The 26,723-nt window shown below is 46.2% G+C and overlaps 1 protein-coding gene and 1 long non-coding RNA gene across 3 annotated transcripts; one reads left to right on the forward strand and one right to left on the reverse strand.

The window, feature by feature from the left end:
• Nucleotides 1-5,360: 5,360 nt before the first annotated feature.
• LOC137663037 (uncharacterized) lies at nucleotides 5,361-9,514 on the reverse strand. 2 transcript variants are annotated; one of them, XR_011048100.1, is made up of 3 exons: nucleotides 9,453-9,514; nucleotides 9,105-9,228; nucleotides 5,361-5,844 (listed from the first exon to the last, which is right to left on the reverse strand). It is a non-coding gene; the product is annotated as an uncharacterized lncRNA (long non-coding RNA). The 2 variants fall into 2 exon arrangements; XR_011048101.1 differs by having other exon boundaries at nucleotides 9,105-9,189; nucleotides 9,453-9,512.
• Nucleotides 9,515-9,584: 70 nt separating this feature from the next.
• On the forward strand, nucleotides 9,585-25,587 carry CYP46A1 (cytochrome P450 family 46 subfamily A member 1). Its single transcript, XM_068399457.1, is given in 16 exon segments — nucleotides 9,585-9,752; nucleotides 13,252-13,329; nucleotides 13,640-13,721; nucleotides 14,270-14,343; nucleotides 15,121-15,207; nucleotides 15,897-15,972; nucleotides 15,974-16,036; nucleotides 16,620-16,730; nucleotides 17,539-17,695; nucleotides 18,027-18,089; nucleotides 19,207-19,279; nucleotides 19,713-19,797; nucleotides 21,661-21,771; nucleotides 22,005-22,093; nucleotides 22,997-23,063; nucleotides 23,962-25,587. Coding segments are annotated over 16 exon segments (1,506 nt in total). The 5' UTR covers nucleotides 9,585-9,624; the 3' UTR covers nucleotides 24,124-25,587.
• The last annotated feature ends 1,136 nt before the right edge of the window (nucleotides 25,588-26,723 follow it).

Raw genomic sequence — 26,723 nt, forward strand, 5'->3', positions numbered from 1 at the left:
CAGCTCGCCATCGCTCAGTGGCAGGTGGTCTCTGGTGACAGCGAACGGCATATGGAAACCAGCCCACGAGGAGCAGAGCGAGCTTTGCCATGGCTCAGCTGAGGGCAAACACAGAGCCGTACACCCCCAGTGTTTGCTGCCGGTGTAACGGGGTTGCTGCCAGCTTCACAGGGGAAATATTTACCGGCAGAGGAAGAGGCGAGACTTGCAAATAAGTTTTTTTCCCCCCTTATCCTTTCTCCCAGCCTACACTGAGTGGGGAAAGCGTTTAAGTAAGAGCGTGCTAGCTCAGTACGTGTGGATGTGTGTGCATGTCTGCCTGCCAGCTCAGTACGCGTTATGATGCTGGGAAGATATTTCTGACCATTGTGGTCCCTTCCAAGCTTAAAACATATCTGTTCTAAACCCTGGTATTTGTCACTCTAGTTCCCTGGTATTTAAATAATGAGCCTGTACTATTCAATGCACAGAAGTACATGTGCATTTAAATACCTGATACATCATCTGCTGTTTAATAGGATTCTTATTGATATCTTTTTTCCATTTTAAAATGCACTTATATACCAGGATGTCACACAAATTAATCTTTAGATAAACTGATAAACCCTGCTGCTACGTTTGAACATGCCAGTATACCGCCTGGATGCTGATTCAGCATAAAGGTCTTAAAATAGCCCAGAATAATGCTGGTTACCACAGTGCAGCTGCTCTTCCACGTGTGTTATGTGGCAGGCCCAGACTTTGGTCTAGTAGCAACATGGTTTATTGCCTTCTCTCCTGAGTCACCTCTGTGACTGAGACTGGAGCATCTCTATTTTTCCTTACACGTTTTTCCTTTCCTGATGTTAGCACGGCTGCATAACATGGAGGACCCAGCATATCTCTAAGGGAACAGTGCAGACCTAGCCTTGCTATCTCTTTTTCTCTGCCTCCAAGGCAGAGTAGCTCTGTGTGGACCTCGGGGTTTTTTTTTTTCACTTACATTGCTTCTGGTACTCAGCAGTCAGCCCAAGCACCGCCACACTGTGTTGCAGTCTGTGGCATAGACATTATCTTCAGGCCAAAAATCATTCGAACTTAGCATGTTCTTTCCAAGGCATCTAATAGACAAAGTCTCCTGCAAGTATCTGGGAAAAAACTTCAGAGCTTGCTGCCAAAGCAATGGAGAGAGAGTGAAATAGGTAGGGTGTTACAGTGGGGCTGCTCGCTCAAATGCTGGCAAAACCCTTCTGGGTGCTGAGCCCTGGATGGGGCACACCATGAGAACATCTCCCACGTGGCGGGAGCTTGGGCTCTGCCCAGCTTCTTTGTGTCAGGTTGCAGGGTATGAATAGCACGAGGCGCGTGTATCACATTACTAAGCACAGTGGCCTGCAATTAAATAGTGCTGAAGCCATGACTCAAGTTCAGAAAGCTCAGTGGTGGCACTGTGGGCAACACTGGCATCAGGTGCAAAGATTAGCCAGCTTCACATGGTGGCATGGTGCTTCTCCTGCCTTCAACTGAGATGGCAAAACCAATAAGCAGTGTTCCACCTTGAAGAAATACTCAACACAAGATATGCTGGGTTTGTGCTTGCTTCCTGCAGTTACCCATTTCAAACAAATCAAACCCGTGCATGGACAATTTCATAAGTATATAAGTAATACAGTCCAACTATCTTAGCCTAGTTACCTTCATCCAGAAATACTGGTGGGTCAAAGCTTGATCCTACAGCAATTAATTAACTTCCAACTACGGTTGGACCCAATGATCTTGAAGGTCTTTCCCGAACCTAAACGATTCCATGACTCTGTCTATCTCCCCTGTCAGCCTCTCCCCCACCTCTCACCAGTCAGCACCTTCGTGTTGGGCCTCAGCATGGCCAAGGGAGCAGCTTGTGCACTGCTGGCCTGCAGCCCAAACCCAGCAAAATGCTTCCAGGAATGCACCGAGCAGAGTCTGCCTCTTCTTTAACCTGTTAGCGTCGATACAGTTGTATGGGGGATCCCCAGTACAAATCCACCCCGCTGTGCACGAGCTCAGCCCGGCACTGTTTGGTTATTATCAACACAGAAATTCAGAAGTGCAGAGGAGAAAACCAGTCACAACATATCAATATCCAAGCCTGCTTTTCCTCTCAGAAGGATGCCAATAGACCTCTTTAAAAGGTCAGCTTGGTGTGTGAGATACATTGGCCACCCTAGATACTTTTCAGACATAAACACACATTTTTCTGTATGAAAAGAGATGTAAGCATCATCTGATAACTAATAACTGCATTCCAAGTTTAAGTTTTAAGAATTTAGTTTTTCCTCTGTAAACAAACAAGACCTCAACCCCATTTGATGTGTGTCAATACCTTGCTGCCTTGTACATGACTTTCCCAAGGTTTTCATGCCTAGACTTTACCCTGGGGCACAGGTGCAGCTGTAGAGTTGCCTTGAGCAATGTTTTAATGTAGTCAGAAAAGCAGCTATGATGGAAACGGCAATCATTCGTTAACAGTAATGTGGTAAATAGGGATGCTATTTTTAAGGAAAAAAAGTGTAGTGTTCAGCCAGCTGTAAGCACTGACATCAAGTAGCTTGTTCCTCAGGGATGTTAACTGTTGGCAATGACTAAACCCTTTGACTGTTTTTGTTATTATTAACCATCTTGCCAGTTACTTGCCCACTCCATGCTGGAAAATTTTATTGACTGAGAAGGATCAGTTTTCTTCTTCCAGTCCTTATGGACCTCAGTATATATGAGCTGGGTGACAACCAACTCAGGGTGAGAATCACTGCAAAGGTCTGTATTTGGCAATGTTGGGTAAGTAACATCTAAGCCCACTGTAGATTTTGTTTTGCAAAGGTAGAGTTGACTCCTGTATCCAGCATAGTTTAATACATGGCAAAGGTCTGGTTTTAGGTCAGCTCATTTATTATGAGCAGTTACTTTTTCTGAGAGTTTTCCTGTCCACATCTGCCAGGCTGGACAGGAGACCACAGTAGAACAGCGCACGTCGAGCTTGAGTGAGGTGGCTCTGATGGCCTTCAAAGGTGTCAAGGTCCAGCACCTTCTTTCCACACAGCAAAAGACTTCATCATGATCAAGTCAGGACGTGATGCTCCAAAGCCAGAAAAGATTGGAGCACTTTTGATTGTCAGTATCCCCAAACGAAGGATTTTTTTTTGCCTAGTAAATGAAGGGGCACCAGGAGACATTTCCTGGCACTAGAAGGCAATGAGCTGTGTGGTCCGCAGCACGCCTGTGGCCCAGGCTAACCCGCACCCTCCCAGATCACCCTGGGCTAGGTCAGGAGTCACTACAGTTGGCCTTATAACCAAGGAATGACTCTGTTTAATTTACTAGTGTAGATGAAGCCTTTGTGAAATCTAAACCCAAGGTGGCTGCTTTTTCTAAAGGGCAGAACTTCTCATTGCAAGACCATGTAGGCCTTTTGATAATTTGTTTTCTGGATGACAGAAAAACAAAAATCTCTTTGGAGTTGATCAAAAATATAGGGAGAGAAAATGATGGCTTTATTTTATTTTTTTGCACCTGCTTTTGAACACAGTCAGTATATCACTAGTATTTGGACTGCTCACTTGTTTTTTTTCCCCTTTCACTTTTACCATGTATTGTGGTTTTAGGGAAATGCCAGATGAGTTGCAGACTGCAAGGTATTTCATCCCTATATGTGTGGCAATTCTTTAAACCAAGATTTTAGACCATTTGTGCTGTGCCCACCTTTCCAGTATGGCACTTAAAGGTACCTTAGAGAGAAAAGGAGCTTCTGGAGGAAGCGGTAGGGGCTGTTTTGGGAGCTGTGGTCCCAGAGCCTCATGCCACGCACAGGGCAATGGGTAAAGTCCCAAACTGCAAAGGCCTTTCAGGGCATCTGCAGTTCTGCATAGGCAGGTTGAGAAGATCTTGCATCATCCAAAGTTTTTTCTTTGGAAGAGCAGCGGGAAAGGAAATTATCCTACAAACTTTATCATAGGAGAAAGATCTTGCTTCAGTGTTTCATCTGCCTCTTCCTGCATGCCATAGCTTGTGACGTGCCACAGCATGTTGTCGTGCAGTCTCATCTCACACAGTCCCGTCGACTGGAGATGTCCTCCAGCCCAGCCCAGCCCAGCCGCAGCCTTCACTCCCCAGCAGCTGCTGCTGGGTCAGCGGTGAAGGTGCTCTGGTCTTCCTCAGCAGGTTTTGTGACTTGGGACTCTACTTGGGGAGCTGTTTTTCCCAGCATCAGATAGAAGGTCAAGGTTTTGTTATTAACTTGATGCCACTTTTCCATTTCCTGTTCCTTGATATTTAGGTTAAAATAATGGGTCATTTTCTGTTTCCAAATTATAACTGCCCTCACTAGCTTTGGCTTGGATACATTTAATTATTATTCACACTGATACAAATAAAAGCAGAATTGGGCTACTGCTTTCCATTTTATACCCATATATACGTATACATATGCTGAGGAAAGTTATGTACCTATTTTTTAACAGAAGCAACATTTTTCTTTAATTTTATTAAGAGCTGGATTGAAAATAGGGTATTTTCACTCACTGCTTTTCACATTGGCTGTCATAATAATAGTAAAAAAACAGGGAGATCAGATATTCTTACTAGGCCATCAGAAGAACAAGGAAGGGTTTGGAGGTATACTTCAAGGAGTATTTTGAAATCTGGTTATACTCCTCACCTGGTGTTGCACTGAGGCGGGTAACGGTCTGCTGGCACTGCAATGTTCTAATCCCAGGTTCAAAGATACGCAAAATATTAATCTGTCTGAACTCTCAGGCTATGTTAGATTCAATGGTAAGCTGAGCTGCAACCATGCAGCAAGAAGCTGGAGAATATCAATTTTTGGTACTGAACTTTCCAATCCTTGGCGTGGATAACTTATCTTTTGCACTATTAAAAGCAAATGGTTATTTGCCACAATATAGCGACTATGTGAGATGATCAAACGGAGGAAGGTGGAGGCACACCTGACTCTGTGGGACACAGTGCTTCATGTGGGATTACCCACGTGTGGCAGAGCCGCCAGAGCCAGGCAGAAGGACTGAAATCCCTAAACAGCAGTCGGTCCTCAGATTCCACCCGGACAGTGCTTCTGCCTAGGAAAGAAGGACAGGCCTAGTAAAACCAGTCCTGAAGTTTGCTTTTCTGCTGGAGATGGATGAAGTGCAGTGCTCATGCTAGCCCCAGACCCCCACTAGTTCCATATGGACCCTTAGGTGGGGTGGGGGGGGAAGGTTTTAGACTGTAAATTTGCCAGGGGAGGTACTAACTTAATCACCATCTGCACTTAACCAGTAGCACATAACAGACGGAGACGTTTAACAATAAAATTAAAAGCTCTTTATGTAGAAATGTATTTTATTGTTAAATTCAGACTGCCCCATGGTACCCAGCCCTCTGGCTAACTGTGTGCTGCTGAAAGCATTTCCCAGTGCAAGAGTGCCTGTGCTGTGCCTTCTCCTTGCTGTCCTCACCTACAGCCTATATGATGCTGGACCTCTCCAGAGAGAGCAGTAAACGTTTTCAAACCTAAATAGCTATGAAAAGACAAGCAAAAGAGAGCAGGAGTTTGGACTAACCCTATGCCCCATGAATTTTTCAAATTCACCTTGTAATTTCACACCAGTTAATGGTTGCCAGCTCTCTGCTCTTCCGTTCAGCTCCCAAGTCTTGCTCTTCGTGTCTATGGGCATGTGCAAGTTGGCAAAATGTCCATGCAATGGCAGTTTGGTCCCCAGCAGCAAGGTGACGGCCAGGGAAGTTCAGCGTGCCCAGGCCTGCACAGGTGCCTTCTACATGCAGCGTGTGGCTCCCGGGAATAAAGATGACAGTGCAGTCCCTCGGGATCATGTCCTTCACTCAAGGGTATAGAAACACGTTACAGTACAAACAAAAAGTTGTATTAAAGCTTGTTAGAATACAAAAAAATAGTTTTTATTACAGCTTATCTTTAAAGCCTGAAATACAAGGTAATTTCTGCAGTCTACCCAGGCTGAACACTTAGGGAAGAGAAGTTATCAGCTGATAATTATATTTGCATGAGCAGCTTTATTCTGAGAGCTTGCCTGGTCTGCTGAGGAATCAGAACTATATCATATGGCCTCTCTATCCCATCAAAATGTATAAAATGCCAAATATTTTATCACCTCCCTGTGAGGTGCTCACAAACAAGGTACAAGCAGGAATTTCCCACAGGAATTATTCTGAGAGCGATTTCAAATGAAAGAACACCTTACAGATAGTTATGATCCATTCTTGAAGTGTGCTGAAAAAAACTTTGACGAAACTCAGAAAATCAGTGTTTAATCAGGAAGTTCACCAAGTAGCTTTAAAGGCATGGTTTCATTAGCTGCCTTTAGTTTTTAAGCACTTTCTCTGGGTGATGCTATTCTCGTGATTAGCTATATCTTTCCTAGTGATGGGTATTCATATCAAGAGATCATGATATATATTGCCTGACCAATGGGAAGGAATGGTAGCTTTTTTTCTGAAAACAAGAGGTTATAAAACCCCAGCCTTAACCGGCAAAAAGAAAAATCTAGTTTCAATTAAGATAAACAGAAACAGTAGTTAGATAATATTGTTGGTCTTTGAGAATATAACGACAATGTAATTTCCAGATTAAAAAAAAAATCTATGTGAATGTACGTTCACCCAAAACAGAGGGGAGAATAATTTCAGAGTTGTTGCAATTATTTTGAGCCAAAGAAGTAACTACCAGTTCACAAAAAATCAGTGTTAAGATTAAATGTAACTGAAAGCCAAGCAATATTTTAAAAAATACAACCAGCTTTTGCTCCATTGTGTACTGACAGCTGGAGACTTTGGCTACTACTGTTTTGCACCACTTGACCGTTATCAAGAGTCAGTGTTTCCCTGAGGTCATAATGTAGCATTACCACCAAACTCTTCTGCTATGTGATGTGAAGCCAGAAAAGCAATGCTGGCCACCATGTGTGCCCCACGGAGCAGCCCTGCCCACCCGCAGGCTGGAAGTCGACGGATGAAGTGTTCAGGTGTATTTGTTCTCATAGGGCACCTTGGGTGTCCTTCCTCGCCTCTGTCAAGCATGGTGGCCAGCCAAAAGGAAAAGCCCAGGAGCTCCTGACAGGCTTTCACAGCTTTTTTATGATGAGTCTCTTGGGGACCTCCTGGGCTGATGTCACCCAACTCCTGCCCTGCTCAGGCCGATAAACTCAAGCATGGGCAGGCTTCAGCCATGCCTGCCAGGAGAGGTGCTGGTTCCTGGGGACTTCAAAAGAAAATCCCTGTCATCCTCTAAGGTCTGCAATACCAAACCTTTCTTTAGCCTAGCTCACACTACAAAGCCAGTGCAATTCCTTTAATCTGCCTGGTTTTCGAGCATTTTGTGATCTGTAGTCCCACAGCAAGTTTAGTTGAAGTTGGCCAGTAAGTGTTAGCTACTAAGTTGCTAGTGAGGGATATGTGGGCACGCATGCACACAGCATAAATAACACACAGAGCCATGGCTGCTACGGGTGCTCCTTAAATTCCCCTTCACCACTGACTCCCCGCTGCCTTTCTGTCACTAACAGCCCATTCGAAATTATTTGTGTTTTGGAACTAAAATTAAGTCTCTCACCTTACACCAGCATGTGCTGTTGTTGCTTTATAGCCTTTCTCTGCTCTCTCTGATCTGCTAGTCTCAAACACAAGCAGAAATGACACAAGAAAACCAAGGAAAACCTGCAGATTGTGGCCTTTTAGCACAGTCATTGCTTCCGTTTGGAAACTGAAGCGAGCTGACTCTTGGAGGTGCCTGGCAGACGATTGCTGTATCAGATGGACGAAAACAGTGGGTGCCATGAGCTACATCCTCTCCCTCCTGCTGCAGGGAGGCAAGGCCATATGGGAGCTGCTGTGGGAGAGGAGTGGGGAAAAGGCAACCCATTGGAAATGTCAGGGATGAAAACTCCTGCAGCAGCCTCATATGGTGCTGAGAAACATCAGAGACCCACAGGCAGCAAAACAGACATGATAAAAATCCAGGTAGCTTAGTATCTGCTCTCCAGCCGGTGGAGTAAAGCTTGTACGGAGAAACCGTGTGTGAACAGAGTTGTCCTGTGAAAGCCTGACAGGCAAGCGGTGTGCTGCTTTTCTTTAAAGGGCAGCAGGGTGTCCTGCTTCTCCTTCTCCTGCTGCAGTCAGAGCCTTGGGGACAGTGGAGAGGAGTGTCTGCCACTCTGCATGCAAGGTGGGCAGCCTTCAAAGGGACGGAGTGGGCACGGCATCCAGCAGGCAGGGGCTGCGGCACGGGGAAGGGGCCTTGGGAGCAGGCAGCAGGTCCCAGAGGAGGAAGGAAGAAGGGAGGGGGTTATAGGAGACTGTGGAGATTGTTGCAGGGATTAAGATGCTGCTGGGCTGAGGACAGGATGGGAAGACAGGAGGATGCAGTGGGAGGTTTGTGTATCCTCAGAGCTTGGGCCATTTGGGGTCTTGCTGTTCCTCCCAGGTATCCCCAGAGTGCAGAGCTACTACTGAGGCCAGTGATGGCTCCTGGATCCATCCCCCATCACTTTCCCTGGCTCCTTGTGAGGCGCTTTATTCATTAGCCTCCACAACAGCCTGTTGTCATGAGTTCCTCCATTTAACAATTTGTTGTGAAAAATGTCTTCCTCTTTTAGACCTGCTGCTGGATCATTTCAGTGGGTGCCTCCTTGTTCTTGAATTATACAAAGTTATGATTAGTTTGTCTCTATTCATCTGCAAACCACTGACAGTTTTCCAGACCCCTGTCATAACCTCCCTCACTCATCCTTTTTCCAGTTTGGAGCCGTCATCTGTTCTGTCTCTATTTCTACACCTTTGCTGAGCTGGGAGGAAGAACACATGCGGTATTTGTACAGTGGGTGTGCTCTAGATTTATAGTGTCCTCTTATGTACTAATAAAGTCAGGCATCTTGTTTTGCTCACTCTCCCATTTCTAATCACTGCCAACGCTCTGCTTGCTTCTTTGATCCGTACTGAGCATTAAGATGACATTTCCTGAATAGGTGACACCACTGAATATATATAACTGGTTTGGATGTATATATATAGAGATATATACACACACATAGTTTGTCTTTCCCCATGCGTTACTTTTCACTTACCAGAAATTAATTTCCACCATTTTATGGCTTGGTCCCTTGTGTCCTGCGATCCTCATGCAATTCATGGCAGTCAGCTTTAGATCGCCTGTTTTGAATACAACTGCATCATCTCTCATTCTTGTGCCTGGATGATGAACGAGTACGTTGCATAACACAGGGCCCAAAGCAGACTGCCCTGAAAATCTTCATCTATTGATGCCTATAGGCATCAACAATATATTCCCTTTGCCTCTTCTATTTTAAACAGTTAAAAGTCAACAAGAGTCCCCACCTTCTCTCTCACACACACACACACACACACACACACACACACAAAAAAAAAAAAAAAAAAAAATCCCAGGCAGTTACCCCGTGTGAGTCTTATCTGAGTGCGGGGCTCCCGGCTCAGCCCCCCGACACCCCCCTCGCTGCCGCCGGGCTCTTTAAGCGGGGTGGCCCCGCCCGCAGCCCTCCCCGCAGCCCGCAGCCCGCAGCCGCGGACTCCGGACCCGGCCCGCCTCGCCCCGCCCCCCCACGGGCGATGGGGGCGATGGAGGCGGCGGGGGGGCTCCTGCTGGCCCTCTCCCTACTGGCCCTCGGCCTGTACTGCTGCTACGTGAAATACATCCACGCCAAGTACGAGCACATCCCCGGCCCGCCGCGGGAGAGGTAAGGGGCGGGCGAGGCAGGGCCGGGGGGAGGAGGTGGGGACCTGGCAGGGGGTTGTCAGACGTCTGCGGAGCGAGTCCCACCGCCGGCCTTGGCCCCGCCGCCCGTTCCCGTGACTGGGCGGAGCGGTAGAGTTGGGCTCGCTGCCGCGCTGGAGCCATGAGAAAACGTCAGAGCAGAAAATAACGGCTCCAGCCCGTATCTCTGCAGGGCGGCGGGTCGGGACCGTGCTGGTGTGGGCAAGGGCAAGGGCAAGGCCGGGGCGGTCAGGCTGGCCTGGAGCGGCACACGTACGCGGCTCGCATCGCCGGGCATGGCCGGGCCCGCCGCCCTGCTCCGCAGCACGGCCTGGCCTGGCCTGGGCTGGCGCGGTGGGCTGGGCTGCCCTGCATCTCCCCGGCTGGTCGCTCCAGGTGGCTGTAGCAGCACGAAACGAGCCGTTCAGAGTTGCCCATCTGAGCTGTACGTTTGCTTACGACACCGAAGGGTCCCGACCAGCAGCACCAGCCGCACAGGAGGGGCTCTGGACCAGCACAGCATGCGTCCCTCACCGCCCCGAGAGGCTCGTTGACACTAACTCCGCCAGCCACCTTCCCCACTCTCCCTCACAAGTTAGGTGTTTGGTTTCTACCAAAAAAAAAAAAGTTATAAGTGATACAGTCTGCCAGCAAGGCAGCAGCAGTGCTGGCACAAGGAGACACAGTTCTACCAGGTGTGGGCTTCCCATTCAAGCTCACCTTTGGGTGCATGGTGCCCTCCGTAACATGCCATGGGAAGAGATACCACACCAGCACTCTCTTACACAAACAGTCCTACAGGGACACCAGGCTTGGCTGCCCAACTCTGAGTTTCAGCCTACTTGTGTAATCAGGGTCAGATACTAAGATTAGGAAGAGGATGGATCTTGTCATACCCGAACCTGCTTGTCCTTAGGCTCATTTCGAGATGTGAAGTAACACCCTAGAGTAACGGCAGCTTGAGGAACCCTGTGACTGCTTTTCTGTCCCTTCTTCAGGGCTTGAGGCTTGACGTTGGTGATCAGCCTAGGATCCTTCCCAGGAAGGTTTCTAGTACTGGTATGTCTAGGTGGATGCTTGTATGTCTAGGTGGATGCTTTTATGTCACGCGAGCCCACAGCGCTTGATAGCTTTTCAAAAGTACAAATTGCCAGGGACAGTCCAAAACCCCCATTTCAGTACCTGTAACACAAACACTTCCACTCCTGAATGTCCAAGGTAAAGAAAATCAAATACTTCCGGCTCTAAGAAGTAATTTATATATCAAAAAAAAAAAAAAAAGGTAAAGGCAGGTGCTATGTGTGGTGGTGGCCTCCCCAGTACAAGAAAGACATTGACAAACTGGGGTGAGTCCAGTGGAGGTCAGCCAGGATGCCTGGGAGGCTGAGAGCTGGGCTTGCTTCGGGTGGAGAAGCAGACGTTGAAGGGCAGAGGGGATCCACTGGCTGTTTTCAGCTACGTAATGGGTGGTTATGAGAAGGTGGAGCCAGACTCTCCTTGGAGTTGCAAGATGAAGGACAAAGGGCAATGGGCACAAGTTGTCTCAAGGGAAATCCCAGTTAGGTGTAAGGCAAAACACCTTCACCACGAGGGCGCTCCAGCGCTGGCACAAGTGACTGGGTGAGGCCCTGAGCCATGTAACATAGCTCTGATGCTGACTGGCCTGGAGCAGGGAACTGGACCGGTGGCCTCCACAGGTCCTTGCCAACCCAAATTACTCTGAAATGGGATTCATCCAAATCTAAACACTTCTCAGCCGAGACTGTATCTGACTAACTGGAGAGGAGAAGCATTAGAAGCAAAGGCTGGCTTGTGTCCAGCCCTCAGGCTGTGGTCAGCAGATCTGCTTCCCAGACAGCCAGCCCACAGCCTGTATTGTTTCACAGTGTTATGCTGTCCCAGATGTATGACTTTCCTTCCCTTTGCCCTTGGCTCTTTCCCTTTGATAAAAGCTTAAGAAAGCCTTGTTTTAGGTTGAGGTACAACAGGATCTTGTCAAAACCTCAGACTTTGTCTAAGGTCTTATGGCTGCATGATGACAAGATTACATTAACACCCTTGATTTCCTGGGCTGATTTATCAGAGCTAACACAGCACATCTGTAAAGCAGACTCGTGCAGGACAGGCTGGAAAAATGAGTCCTGGTGGCTTTGTGTTGTTTTTACTGCATGAATGGCTCACCTGTGAAGAGAGAAGGTCATCTCTTCAAAGGTTTGCTTCATATTAAAGATTTAATAGCAAGAAATGGGCAAAAGGGATTTCTTTGCAAATATATGTTTTCAGATGGTACCGTCACATAGTTATACATCCCAAACCAAGCCCTTGCTTAGTTATTTTCATGGCATGTGGTAAGTAATTGGGACTTCTCATTAGCAGATTAATGTTTTAGGCCTGTTGTAACACCTGACTTAATTGGTAGTGATGAGACAGGGGATGAAAAATATCTCTGAGGATTCATGTGTCAGACAAGAGGAGCCATGAGTGGGACCTTGCTTTACGTTCTGCAGTTAGAGCAGTTTCCGGAGCTTTAGCAGACGAAGGACTCATCTGTCATATTTGGGGCTTTCACATCTTTTTGGAGTCCAGTTACAATGGAGGAGTCAAACAAGTGAAGGATTAAAAGTTTCTTTAGGTGTTGGGTAACTTTGTTGAGTGCTTGTTATTTTAAGCGCCTCCCAGTTCCAACAGAAATAAAATAAGAGCCTGTTTTTCCCCTGTAGCTTTTTTATACTGAAAAGGATGATAGCATGGCTGTCTGTCTCTCAAATAGAAAACAGATCTCGAGCGCAGCTTGCTTCATTTAGAGAGGAGCTTGGCCAAATCTTCCTTCAGACGTATGCAAAGGCGGTGGGAATTCACCACTAGCAGCCGAAGGAAGGAATTGATCTCTAACTTTTTAATTTGAAGAGTTAACCCTTTTTATTCCTTTCTGCAATTTCCATATTAACCAGCGATTGTCCTTCTAGGTTGTTCTCTTTTTTTTTCAGCATTTGAGGCAACATGGCTTTAGACAAAATGAGACCGTTCCTAATTTTACTCATTTTAACTCCATTGACAGAACTGAAGTTAACTCCTATCAGAGCTGAGCATGTATTAAAGAATATTTAATGCAAATGTCTGTTGCATGTATAGAAACATAATAGTTGCAGCAGAGATTCAGTCAGATAGGCAAAGAGCAAAGCAGTTTGCTGGGAGCTCCCCCCTAGACCCAAACACCTCCTATAACATAGCAGCAAAAAAGACCTCGTCCTGCGTCTCTGCACAGGTCTTCCTGACTGCAGGAGTGCACCAGCCTGACGCTGGGCCCCAGCCACCCACGTGAGGGCTGGGCATTGGCACAGCTAGGTGTTATTTTTATCTTTCCTTACAAGGAGGAAAACATGAGCAACACTTGTATTGCATCACTGAGCGACAAGGATTGCAATCCATACAAAACCCTATGCTGGCACACTCGTGACGCTCTTAACCTTCATTTTCTGCAGCTTTTTGTTTGGACATCTGCTGATCTTCTGGCGAATGCTGAGGAAAAAGGAGTTTATGCATGATCTCTTCCTACAGTGGTAAGTTGAGACTCATCAGTAACATCGAGTGGGGTAGCCCTGTAGCACAGATGGGGAAATCAAGGCACAGAGGCCCTGAATTACGTATTTAACATCATTCAGAAGGTCGGTAGAGGAGCTAGAGAGAGAGCGTTGATCTTTCTCTTAATGGCTTTATTTGCTGGAGACTGCAGTAGTTCCCAGTACATGCTGTCTTGGTCCTTTGAGACCAGTACATGCTGGTTTGGTCCTTATTAGATGTGAACTGTTACATGGTGGTGTTTTGTACCATGGTTCTCTTTTTTTTTTTTTTTTTCATCTCTCCTTGTAGGGCAGAGAAATATGGACCTATTGTACGCCTTAATGCCTTTCACAGAGTCTCAGTAATGGTTCTGAGTCCCGAAGGAGTGAAGGTACTGCAAAATAAAGCTGAATTGACAGTGGGGTTCGGCCCGTCCCTCCAGAGAGAGAGGTGGTGCCTGATGTTTAGGACAGTGTGGTGCAGCCAGTCTGTGCCTGCGAGAGGGCAGCTCTGGCCGGGTTAGGAGGATGAGGTGCTCTGATTTCTGGACTGTCCTGATTTATTTTCTTCCTTGATCAGCTGATTTACTTTGTTACTTTTATTTAAACAGCAGATAGAGCAAACATCCACCATTTCTGAAAAGCGGACTCTGCAAGAGCTTAATATCTCAAATGAGTGAGGCACAAGGGACTGAATTTCTTCCTCTAAATCTTTGCAAAAGCCACAGCGTGAGATTTCAGGTCATTGGGCAAAAAGTGCTAGAGGCATGCAAAACAAGCTGGCAGCATGGGGACTGGGGAATCGGGACACACCAAATAATTCATCTAGTCTTCAGACTATTGCTACAGGAGAAAAAGAGTGAATGCATGAGTGGCTTTTTATGTTTTGTCTGGGAAATGGATTGCACTCAGTATTCGCTGACCTGAGATTTGCTTTTAGGAGTTCTTGATGTCACCGGAGTACCCAAAGGATCGGCTGGTGTACGGTCGTATCTTCAACTTATTTGGCGAGAGGTAGGCAAAACCCATCTGAAGCCATTGTGATATGAAAGGTGTCCCTGCCTGTGGGGGGGTTGGAACTAGATTATCTTTAAGGTCCCTTCCAACCCAAACCATTCTGTGATTCTATGATTCTATGAAAAAAAGTGAAAGATAAATAACGTCACAGGCATGACACTTCCTTTGACTCAGACCATTAACCTTAGTGTGGGGATTAATGACTAATTCCAGACATGTGTAAGCAACATGTACCTACTAAATTATGTGTCAAGTCAAATGTCTTCCCAGTCAGGGAGGAGGTTATGTTGGGTTTTTTTTTTACCTTGATCATATTTTTTTTTCCCCCCCTGTGGATGTTCAGTTAGTCTCAGAATAGTTTGCTCAAGACCATCATCAAACTTCCCGCTTAGATTTTAGAGCATTGAATTATTCCTTAATACATGGGAGTTTCCAGCTCCTAAGGTCGATAACAAAAAAGGGGATTTTTCTCTGTTAGCTTGAAGCTTTTAAAAATACAATAATCCGGTTATTATATTAATTATTTGTGTAACAGCTGTAATGAACCAGCATCTTATTGGACTCAGCAGTCCGCACATACCAGGCAAAACATATCTGCAGTTCAGTCGTTGTCTACAGTGATGGAATGACTGCATGCTCAAAGCAGCATGGTACTCCCTGCACATAGGAAAAAAACAAGAAAGTAGATGTGGAAGAGTTGTCTTTGTGACTACATGGGGTTCGGCCGGCTCCCTTGCTGAAAGCTGTTCTTTTCCTTCTTTTCCTAAATGCCAGGTTTCTAGGGAATGGCTTGGTAACTGTTTGCAACCATGAGCATTGGCGCAAGCAGCGGAAGATAATGGATCCAGCTTTCAGCCGAACGTAAGGCAAATATCTCTGGGATGACGTAGCTGTTACTTCTACTGTATTTTCATGATTCTCCCTATCATTGATCCGTTATTTGATATTTAGAAAGAGAAAAGACCCATTTAGTGCCAAAATCATGTTTTACTTAGAGTCCAACGCACCATTTCCATGACAAGTATAATTTGACCAGGCTTCCCATGGGGGAGTGATGCTCATAAGAGCCCAGCGATGGCAGAAAGGTCCCAGGGTTGCGTATCCAGGAGTGTGGTGATGGCTGCCTTATCCTGTCGGAAAACAGACCTCAGGGATTGGAAGTGGGCAAGCCTCATCATTCCCCTGCCTGAGTGATGCCCTATGGGAGATACGGCGTGATTGATGAGTAGGGGGTTGATCTGATTTGCTTGTGTGTGCGCCTTGATGCATTGCGCGTAGGGTCTGAAGATAAAGTCCATTTGCTTTGGCGTGCACAGACCAAAGCCCTTTGCCACGACAGCCATTGTTTACGTGGGAGGACGGAGAGGGGTTACTATAAGAAGAATTTAGCTCACTTTATCTGTTTGCTTTTTAAAGTATTAAGGCAAATTTATTATAAATTAAAAAACAAAAATCCTTTACAATTTTCAATGGAAAATAATGAAGATAATTTTGCTTGAGCAAAGATGTCCTCTCCAGAGCCCCCATCACTCATTTTTTTGATTATTCAGCTACCTGATTGGTCTGATGGAAACTTTTAATGAAAAAGCAGAGGAGCTGATGGAGAAGCTAGAGGAAAAGGCAGACGGGAAAAAAAGAGTTTAGCATGCTGACGATGATGAACCGGGTGACTATGGATATCATTGCAAAGGTACCAGCTGTCCACTTCCTTGTTTCCTCTGCAACTGGCAAGAAGAAATGGCAGTAACAGGTACCAGCAGCAGGACGGGATCAGGAGCCAGAGCCAGGGAACAAGACCTTTGCCCAGCAGTGCCAGAAGAGCTGAAGGACTAGTTGTGCCACTTCCGTTCGGGCTGAGCCATAGCAAGGGGAAGTTAGGGAAGGGTCTGCACAGGGACCCTTTGCAGAAGCCCTTACAGCCTCATACCTCCCACCCTTCCATGCCAAAAGGGGCACACCAGTGCTTGCTCACGTGTGGATGCTGTATTATTACCATTATAGGTCAACATGAAGTCTGCTTTATGCTGGCTTTTCCCTGCTCTATGCAAAACAGTTTGGGATGAATGGAGAGAAATAGTAAATTATTAGTCCCCCCAAATAAGGAGGAAGCATAATGTAGATACTGCCCTTCCCTCGCAGTCTCCTGCAAGGCAGGATGTATCCAGAGGTATTTTTAGGGGAAAAGGCAGCAGTGTGAGGCTGTCCTGCTCTTTCACCCCAGCCCCAGGGAGCCAGGAGGATGCAGCGAGTTGCTGCCTTTGTCTCTCCCACAGGTAGCCTTTGGCTTGGAATTAAATGCACTGAATGATGACCGGACGCCTCTCCCGCATGCTGTGACCATGGTTTTGGAGGGAATGACCAAGACACGCATCCCCTTCATGCAGGTATGTATGCACCTCACTTCAGTCCTCTCTCCTCACATACAGCTGGAGCCCCTGCTCCTGTACGAGTGAGCCAGGGCTGTGCGAGGTCCATGTAGGACAAGGAAAGGCTCATCAGTAGCTCTTTCCCTCCAATGTGCATTGAGATAAAATTCATTAGTGCTTTAAAACAATTGCAAAATTAACATTAGTGTTTAATGCTTCCTTTTTGTCTTTCTGCCTTCTCTTCCCCCATGCATGTGTTGTCTTCTCATATGGTTTTACACTTTCACACCCATCACTGCAAAAATTGAGATTTTTTGCCACTTGTCCAAGAAGGATGGCAGCCTTCACTCAAGGTGGAAGAAATTTGAACTTTCTTACTATAAAAAAAATTACATTTTTGACTAAAATTCATATACTAGGAAATTATGGGTGTAATCTGAAATATTTAAGTTAAAAACCATTCCTCAGTTTCTCATGAAAGCTGTAGTTCAGGCTTTCAGAGCTCCTGTTTTCCTTTTTGGGCTCAGAGGTAAGATTCTGTATCACATGCTGCAGTTTTTCTCCATGGAGAGGTGAGGAATTTTGCTCACAGTGCTCAAAACATCAGCTCTGACAAGGCAGGACATCAGTATGCCCAGATTGGACTATTTCTCATTTCAGCCCAACCCCTTCACGCTGGGGACGTTCACTTTGTTCCATGGACAGCAGACGTTTTTGTGACAAACGTCATTTAGCAGAAAACAAGGTGCTCACTTGAAAAATAACACTTGGCAATATTTTTTTACCAGCAAAAGGAATAAAATGACTAAAGAAATTCTGTATTCAGTACATGCCAGGGAAACAGAAGCTGGTAAAGGAGATCAAGGAGAGCGTGAGGCTGCTGCGGCGTGTGGGGAAGGAGTGCATTGACCAGAGGAGAGCGGCCATCCAGAACGGGAAGGAAGCCACGCTGGATATTCTTACACAGATACTGAAAGGAGATGGTAAGGGTCACATTGCTGTTGGAGTTAATTTGTCTTGTGGCATGTTTTGCCATGAGATTTGGGGAGGCTTATTTGGGGGATCTGAACTTTGATCCTCTCATGTCTTCAGGAGGGTTTTTTCACACTGAAGATAGTGAGAGTCACTTTGAAAATTCCCTGTTTCTTTGTTTTGGATCAAATATTGGTCACAAGTCACCACTGAGCTGCCTGCTCAGCATCCCCTCCTGGTGCCACCTCAGACAAAATGTGCAAAACGGGGCAGAGCATTCTGGCTGTTCCAGCTGGGGCACGTGGATGTTTTCTAACCTAGTTTGCTTTTCTCTCTTGACAGCTCTGGAGGAAACTAGAGATGACGAAAACATTCTGGATAACTTTATCACTTTCTTTGTTGCAGGTTGGTAGCCATTTTAACATTTGGATATGTCATGTGGGAAGCTGTACTCATTTTTGGGCCATCTGTAGGGTCATGATAAATGTCCTTGTTCACTCCGTGTGATGCTGCTGTAGCCAGGAGTCACTTGGTTGGAAGACAGCAATATCACACTGGTGTAGGACCAGCAGGGCAAGGTCTGAAGAAAACTCTTGGTTTTCTCATAGGCAAATGATCTGTTATCCTCCCTTGGTCACACCAACACAGCAAATAGTACCAGGCCAGTGGTTTCTAACCTGCAGTGCAGAGGGCAGCACTGCCCACTGGGGTACAAGGCTGTTCCTCACGGGGTTCTGGCCCTTCCTCCCAGATCCTGCTAAACCCCACTGAAAGCATCTTTAACATATTCCACTTGTCTTCGCATCACCTCACCCACACGATTAAATGCCATTCTTGCCTTAAGAGCATTAGTCAACAGTGGGTAGGAGAGGGCACTGTCAAGCCTATCAGAAAAATCAGGGGCTGAGATGATACATGAGATGAACAACGTGGAAAGATCAGTCTTGCAAGTCAGTAGGATTTAGGTTCCTAAGAAGGTGAGGTCAAAACACTCTTCTTTTGCAAGAAAGACATTGTTGCAACAAGTACATCTTTGCAGAAGTGTTTTCTGTAATGCTTCGAAATAATACATATGCCTATCATGATAAAATGAAAACTATCCACGTAAAGCAGCCATTTTAAAGGAAGATGGTTAGAAGCTCTGTTTTCCCTTGAAACCAGTAAATCCTTGCTTCTTGGCAGGACCATGTGACCCATAATATGACAAGGCAAATGTTGAACCTCCCTGGCCCTCCTGTTAGGGAGCTCATAACCAGGAGGTGCCGTATGCAGCCACTGCAGCTTTGAGTTGAACAAGATAGCTCGTATCTTTAGTAGCTACGTCTTCTTCTTGTCATTCTTGAAAGCTCCTTACGTAGAATTTACATCCCTTTTAGTGTTTCCTTTAATTTCTAGCATATTTGAAATTAAACATTCGGAGCCTGATGTTTAAAGTTTCCTGTTCGCAATCACACTGGCAGACCATCATTGCATCATACTGTTATTTCATACTAACCTTTGAACCAATTTCTTGTGTCGTTAGGTCATGAAACCACGGCCAATCAGTTGTCATTTACAGTAATGGCACTGGCTCAGCATCCTGAAGTACTGGAAAGGTACATGTGCTCTAATTTGCAAATGAAGCTTGGTGTTAATTTCAAGGTGAACTTAATTATAGGGATTATTAAAAAGCTAGGATCAATTTCCAATAAATTCTAGTCTCCCTTCCAAAATAAAGTATCATAGTCCCAATATATTTAAAATTTTAAAAAACTTAAGATGAATTACTTCAATTCCATCTATGTGACTTTTTTCAAAGCCTTTATACAAAGCTGGTCCTGAGTCCTGCCTGATTCAGCTGCACTGTTGCTCCATCCTGATATGAGGCACTAGTTCAGACAGGCTGGCTGGGAATCAGTAGGCATTTTGCCTGAGGATGGGAATCAAAGTCCAACTTGGTATCTGGAAAGTAAAAAAACGTAATTTGTCAACTTGCCTAGCAAGAAATGTGCGTCTGCAACTAACTTTTTTTTTTTAATTTAACTGCAGGCTTCAGGCCGAAGTGGATGAAGTCCTTGGTGCCAAGAGAGACATTGACTATGAGGATCTTGGCAAATTCACGTACTTATCGCAGGTACTGTAGGAGTGAGGTAAAATACCAGTCAGAGCTGTCTGGTAGCACTCCTGCCATCTCATGGGGCTGCCAAGAGGAGCCCCACACTTTGAAAATTTTAAGAGCAATGCCAGTATTTGATCCTGACAGTGTTTGTCCCCAGCAAGAAGGTACCGTGTGCCATTTGCAGCAGCCCAGCCTTGTTGGGAAGGATGCTCCTTGAATTTCTTTCCAAAATCCCCCATGATTCCTTCACTGCTTTCTGTCATTATTACCAAGCTGGGAGCTAGAGCGGAGTTGCTTAATCCCTACCTGTTTAAACTGAAACCATAGCTGTATTTTAAGAAGGGTTTGCAACTTCAAGCCTGACCTGTGTGCAAGTCCCGGGCACTTCCCAAACTCACAACTCTATTTTTGTTTGATTATTGTTAAAGCATTTCCAGCTATGATCTCACCATGTGCCATAAACTCAGCGGGATTTGAGAACATCCAAAAATAATGGCTATTTTTTTGCAATTTCAATTTTGTATTTTTCAGTCTTGAAACCCTCTTCAGTCACTCAGAGGGGAAAAAAAAAGTTTGATCCAAAAAGAGATCTTGTGTATAGAAATGCTGGTTGGTAATGAACTGCAAAGCCTGGGCTTGGCTACTCACCAGCATTTGTGTTGCGTATCCTTTGGGGGTACCTTTGGGACACCAGTGGCCCTCAGGAGAAGCTGAATCACAGTCCTGGCAGCTATTCTCCCTGCTTAAATTCCCTGTGATTTTAGTAGTCTGCCATGATCGCTCTTCTCTTAAACTGCCCTATCGAGCTGGGTGATGGTTTTACCATTAGCCATATCCCATCCCACAAATCACTGTGCGTCGAAAGCAGATAGATTTCAAGGGTGTATTTCTCATCAGGGAAGGGCATCGCTGTGTGATTACAGAAATCAGCAGGTTTCCTTAGGCTTTTCCAGACACCATCACAATTACACCACTCCAATTAGAATGAGGTATCTAAGCCTTTCAGTTTTAAGACAGATCACATGAGAGCCTCTCAAAGCAGACCATTTATTTAACAGAACAAACTTGGATCCGTACAACCAAAATCACAGTCACCCTTGCTCAGAGCCAGTCCATCACTGGAGTGTCAGAGACCATAGGACTCCACTCCTGTCACTCAGGCAATTCTGAATCCTTTCATCCACGCTTCTTTTTCATTAATCCACTTGTGCATACATACCGTTAATTGCGTTTGCAGTGTGATGCTAATGTGCACTGTTAATTAGGTTTCACTTTGATGAAATAAGCCATTCTTACAGCTCACTGCCACCAAAAGAAATGGTCTCATTCCATTTTTTCTTACCGTTCCCTATTCAGTTGCCTTTGCTGGGTTGTTTTTTTGTTATTTTGGTGCTCTGACCTGGCTCAGCTCCCCGAGCAGCAGAAGCAGGACAAAGGCAGGAGCGGGAGCACAGTGCTCAGAGTGGGAAGGAGATGGGAGCAGCCACCCACCCTCATGGCAGCCAGCACTGAGAACAGCTCGTCGGGGGCATGAGACTTCACTCTTAGATATTCCCTTTGAATCTGCTTCCCAGTACTTTTTCACTTAGTTGTTGACTTGACTTGAGGTGTTAGGTCTGTTCAGTGCGTGGTATCTCTTGTGGTTTTTGCTGCTTTGTCTCTGTATTTTACCGGTCATAAGAAAGAACCAGGCCTGAAGGAGCTGACTTAGCCGTATATTTTGCCCACAGGAGTCCAAGGCAGATACACCAGCGTCTGTTCCACAAGTCAAAAGCTCCCATTTAGCCAAAGCAAAAGGCCATAGGGAGGTAATTAATTTTATTTCTGCTTCCTACACTGTATTAACTAACTGACCTTTTCTGCTTTTCACTGACGCAGGTTTTGAAGGAGTCGCTGCGGCTGTACCCACCTGTCGCGGGGACGGTGCGCTGGATGGAGAAGGAGCATGTCATCGACGGCGTCAGAATTCCTGCAAACACGACACTCATTGTGAGTCCCATCCACTGGCAGCAGCCTTTAGCTGCTGCAGTCAATCCAAAAGTGATGGATCTGTGTCTCACAGGGCCAAAATCCTCCCTGGGCATATTTCTACTGGCCTCTCTGAAATTTTGGCCAAAACTGGGATATGAATTGGGACTCTGGATCAGTTTTGCCTGGAAGCCAGTTATGTTTTTTTTCAGTCTGCTGCTCCTGACTTACGCAAATAAACTCTTTCTTGACAGTTCAGCACTTACATAATGGGAAGGATGGAAAGGTATTTCAAGGATCCGCTCACTTTCAATCCAGACCGATTTAGCAAAGATGCACCTAAGTGAGTTTCTTTTTACTCTCAGGGTATTAAATATGGAATAAGGAACCATTACAGGAAGAGATTTCAAGGGGAAGAAAGTAGAATAAAAGTATTTTTCCATTCCAGTATGAGTAACGCTAAAGCCTTATCCAAATGCAAACAGAGAGCAATAATGTACAGCTTCTGATCAGAAGTTCTTTATACCACGTGATACCTTACAAAAAAGACCAATACTAATGTTATTTAATGTTTATATTGAGGTAAAAAAAAAACAAGGTTTGAGCCAAAACCAGGTTGAATATTTGCCTTAATGCAATACAGACATTTAATGCCTGGCAGCCCTGGCCCCAGGATGCCTGAAGTGTCTCCACATTAGAGAGGGGCCAAGGGACAGAAGCTGCTGTTCAGCCATGTGGGCAGGCAGCCGAAGCCTAAACAGTAGGCGGGAGTTCAATAGGAGGGACCAGTGACCCAAACAGGTGGTGCTGATCCCTGCATCTGCCTACTTCAGGAGTCAGGGGTTTTACTTCAGCCTAGGGTTAGTCTGGTCTCCTGAACCAAACGTCCCCTCACTCACATGGTTCAGAGCTGTCCACAGGAGCAATAATCGGGTGGATCGTTACATCCCCGTGATGGGCTGGAGAGCATTTGGAGTATGCTTGACACTCAGCTTTGAAATAAGGTTTGCACCCATCAGGACAGCTCTGTGAGTTGAGCCATATAGTAAGCAGAGATGACAAGGAAACTTGCTGCAGAGCTGTATTGCTGCTCTGAATAAAAAAAGTGTTGATTTGGAGATTGTCTTAACAAGTCAGCTAGGTGAGGTGGTATTTAGACCATTTCCTTGCTGCTGTGATGAAATATTTACTTGTTTCTTTACAACCAAGCTGTCAGAATGACAGATTTGAACATTTTTATTTGCAGGCCTTATTACTGCTATTTTCCATTCTCTTTGGGACCCCGATCCTGCATCGGGCAGGTGTTTGCACAGGTAAGCAGAGGCCTGGAACAATGCTTCATAGCGAGTGCTGGGCCAGCTGAGGGTATGCTGGCCGTGGCTGGTGGTGAGGGACCAAAGGCCACACTGATGGTCCCCTGACCCTCTTCCCTCTAGAGGGAAGATCCCCACCATGCCCGTGACAGGCCATGTCTCTCAAACACTATCACGTGAGCAGATGTACGTGTACTGAACTGGTCTCACATCACCCATGCCCGCATACAGCCAAGGTGCCTGCAGGGGAGGGGGCAGCAGGCTGCTCGCCCTCTCAACTGTCCTGGGTCACCCTGCTTGAATCCAAACCCCTTGATGGGAATTTCAGTCAACATCCCTTTGCCAGCCGAGGTCAGACACAGGGTGGGTGTGCAGGTGCTCTTTGAGACCATCCTGTGGCTGCAGCTGGCAGAGTTGAGGCAGGGAAAACATCAACTGGCAGAAGGGCACAAGCCAGGACTGGCACTGAGAAGGTGAGGAGGGGGCTGCATGGGTGGGAGGAACAGTTTAATGAAGTATGTGATTACCTGAGTGTGGCAAAGAGCTTTTCAGGAGGACAGGAGGAGACCAGTTCTTTGGGTCTGTGCTATAGAGTTCATTTTAAGCACCAGTGCTCAAAATCTTCAGGTTAAAAGTGCTTGGTTTTACCTCTGATTTTCGAAATGGGGTTAACACCTGAACATAGGGACAGATCTTTGTGCCTGTCAGTTGTCTTCAAGTCCAGGAAGCCCCAGGTGACTGTTCTTGCCCAAACTCAGTCAGCTGCATTAAGAGTAACATTTAAGTTTTAAATCTCTATATGGACAAAGCAGCATGACACGATACACTGACTTTAAGTAGCTGCAGTCCAAGCTGTATTTGCTGTCGCTGACTATAAGTTTGCTTTTTTTCTGAACAGATGGAGGCGAAAGTGGTGATGGCAAAACTGCTGCAGAGGTTTGAATTCCAGCTGGTACCAGGGCAGAGTTTTAAACTCTTGGAAGCCGGAACCTTCAGGCCACTAGATGGAGTGAGGTGTAAATTAAAGCCAAGGAGCCCTGCGAGAGCTTGCCAGGCGTGACTGCTCAGGGAAGGAGCATGACAGGGCAGTGGTAGCATTTCTTCTGATTTTGAAGATCTTCACACTAATCAAAGGTTAGATTTTGCAGGCACCTTTAGAGGATTACTACACTGAAATTTTTCCTAGCCTTCCTCATCCTTAGGAGAGTCACCCTAGTTATGTTCAAGCATCTTCAATCTGGAAGTGTACTTGGAATTACAAAGCCTGATATTTTCCTGGAGGACTGTTTGGTTCTGACCAGACTTGGAAAAGAGCATCCTTTCACTGGAGTATCCCTGGAGCTGCACACGAACCTACACTCAAATCCCAGCTGATAGTTTCCACTAAGTTTACTTACGACACAACATGGTCTAAGTAAACCCTTGTTCGGTGAGTTTCCTATTTGCACAATGAAATCAGAAAACTTAGTAGAACACAAGATTTATGCTGAACTTGTGAGGAGAAGTTTGGAGATAGATATTCTCTTGGTCAAAGCAATTTTCCCATCCCTGCTCTAAATGAGAGGAACTATTGATAGGAGCAATCTGAAACAAAAATCAGAGGCTGAGGCCACTATGTTTCCTTGTTGCTTCTGCCCCATGTTTATTCAGTCTCTCCTACTTTTCTTGTATTATTATTCAGAGTGTAGTTTCCCAGTTCACGCTGTTGAAAGGGGCTCTCTTGCTTCTTTCTACCCCACCCCACAGCCTGTACTCATTCTCCTGAGACACTGTTCTTTTGGGGGTTCTTGCTGGGTTTATTTTAACCTGCATCATTTCCCCCATCTGGTTTACCATGAAGTTATACCAACACTTGGACCAGATGGTCTAGTAGGTACAGCAGGGTTGGATGTAAGTGCCTGCAACCAAATGCTGCTTAAAATTATATTGCTGCTGAAGAAACATGTCTGCAACTTGAGCCAGAGGCAGGAGAAAGTCCTGCACCCCCTGTTTTGGCAGATAGGCCAAGATTGCTCACTGCATGCAGGCTTTCAGCCTGGCTTTGCTAGGGAAAAAGAAACATCATGTGAAAATGCCACCTTTCAGAAATGCGTGGATACCTAATATGAGTTGGGCCTCGTGTATCATGAAATAGAGGGAATTCAAGACAATTGGTGCTGCCACTGTTATTTCTTACCTTTTTGAATTAAAAGGGCAAGACCCCAGTCTTTACACTGTCAAGTTCCCATGCTGGTTTCCACACCAGGAGAGTTAACATCCCAGAGCTTTCCCTGGCCCTGCTCCTGTTGTGCACCGTCTCATTCAGTGCAGCGGCAGGACAGCAGGCCAGTAAGGTTGATGGGGCTTTTGATGATACAAGCAGTGTCATACAGTGTACTAATATGACTTACACCCAGAGGTACCAATACCTGTATTGCTAGGGAAGGTTTAGTCCATCTATCAGTAGATGAGCTTTTCAATCCCTTGTGCTGGAGATGTGCCTATATCCTCCCAGACATTAATAAAATCTTATTGGGAAAACTGAGGACTCTCCAGCTGGACATGTGTTCCTGGGAGCTGATACGGGTGGGAGCGGGATGCTCGATGCCAGTCAGGCTAGATGTTCTAGTAACAAAAGGCTGAAGCCTGAGAATATGTCAAAGGGAGTGAGGTATCTCAGCGATGTAGGGGGTGGTGGGGGAAGCTGTGAACAGCACACAGGCAGCTCGACGGACACACTGGCGAATTGTGCTGTGGAGATGTGAGACACCACCACACCAGCTCTCTGCTCTGCCCTACTAATGAATGAGTCGAGATGCATTAGTCGCACAAATACATATTCCCTTCTGCTACCTCTGCGAGTACCTCCAAGGAGGGCTCAAGGGGAGTGGTAGCATGTTAAAACCCTGCAGCGAGTTTTGTCAGACCTCATCTGCCCAAGACTGATGCTTCCTGCTGCCTGCTCTGTGCTTGCCCCCCTCAGAGGATGCTCTCCCTGCTCTCCCTGCAAGACCAAATGTCATCAGGCTCTCCAGGGACTGCTGACACAGGCCTTTCTCCTGTTCTTACACCCAAGAGCTCTTGCCAGGCTATCGCCTGTCGATGCTGATTGCTTTCCAGCAGATGGCAAGCTCTCCTTGTCGATGCACCCAACAGGATCAGCGCTCCCCATCCTTGACAGCTCCTTCTCTTAGGAGGCAACCTGTCCTGGGTTCTTCCAGGGCATCATATGGCAGGAGCAGATGATGCCCTGTGATGTTATGCAAACACTCCGCAGTGCTCCCACTGTTTCATCCTGCACTCCCAGCCAGGAGGTGATCCCTTGTCCACCAAAAGTAAAAGGAGCAGGTTCAGGAAAGCTGCTTCCTGGGGCCCTGCATGTCAGCTGGGTGCTGGCACAGGCTCTGCCAAACCCTATTGAGAAGCTTCAGGCCACAAGTGCCCAGGCAGACCCAGCTGTGACTGTCATAGGGTATGAGGAAGCTGGGGGCTGCAGCTTTCGTGGACAGCACAGAAAAGGACAGTTTTTCCTTATTCTGAGAAAGGGAAATGTTATTTCACTTCTGGGGCAAGCAATCATTACCTGCGCCAAGCCCTTTGCAGGGCAAGGTCTGTTTCCCCTTCCCAGTACTCTTCCCAGCTGTTGTAGGAGCAGTTCCTTTTCTTCTTATCCTTTTACTG

This window comes from Nyctibius grandis, chromosome 4 (assembly GCF_013368605.1).
Source record: "Nyctibius grandis isolate bNycGra1 chromosome 4, bNycGra1.pri, whole genome shotgun sequence".
Classification (NCBI taxonomy): Eukaryota; Metazoa; Chordata; class Aves; order Nyctibiiformes; family Nyctibiidae; genus Nyctibius; species Nyctibius grandis.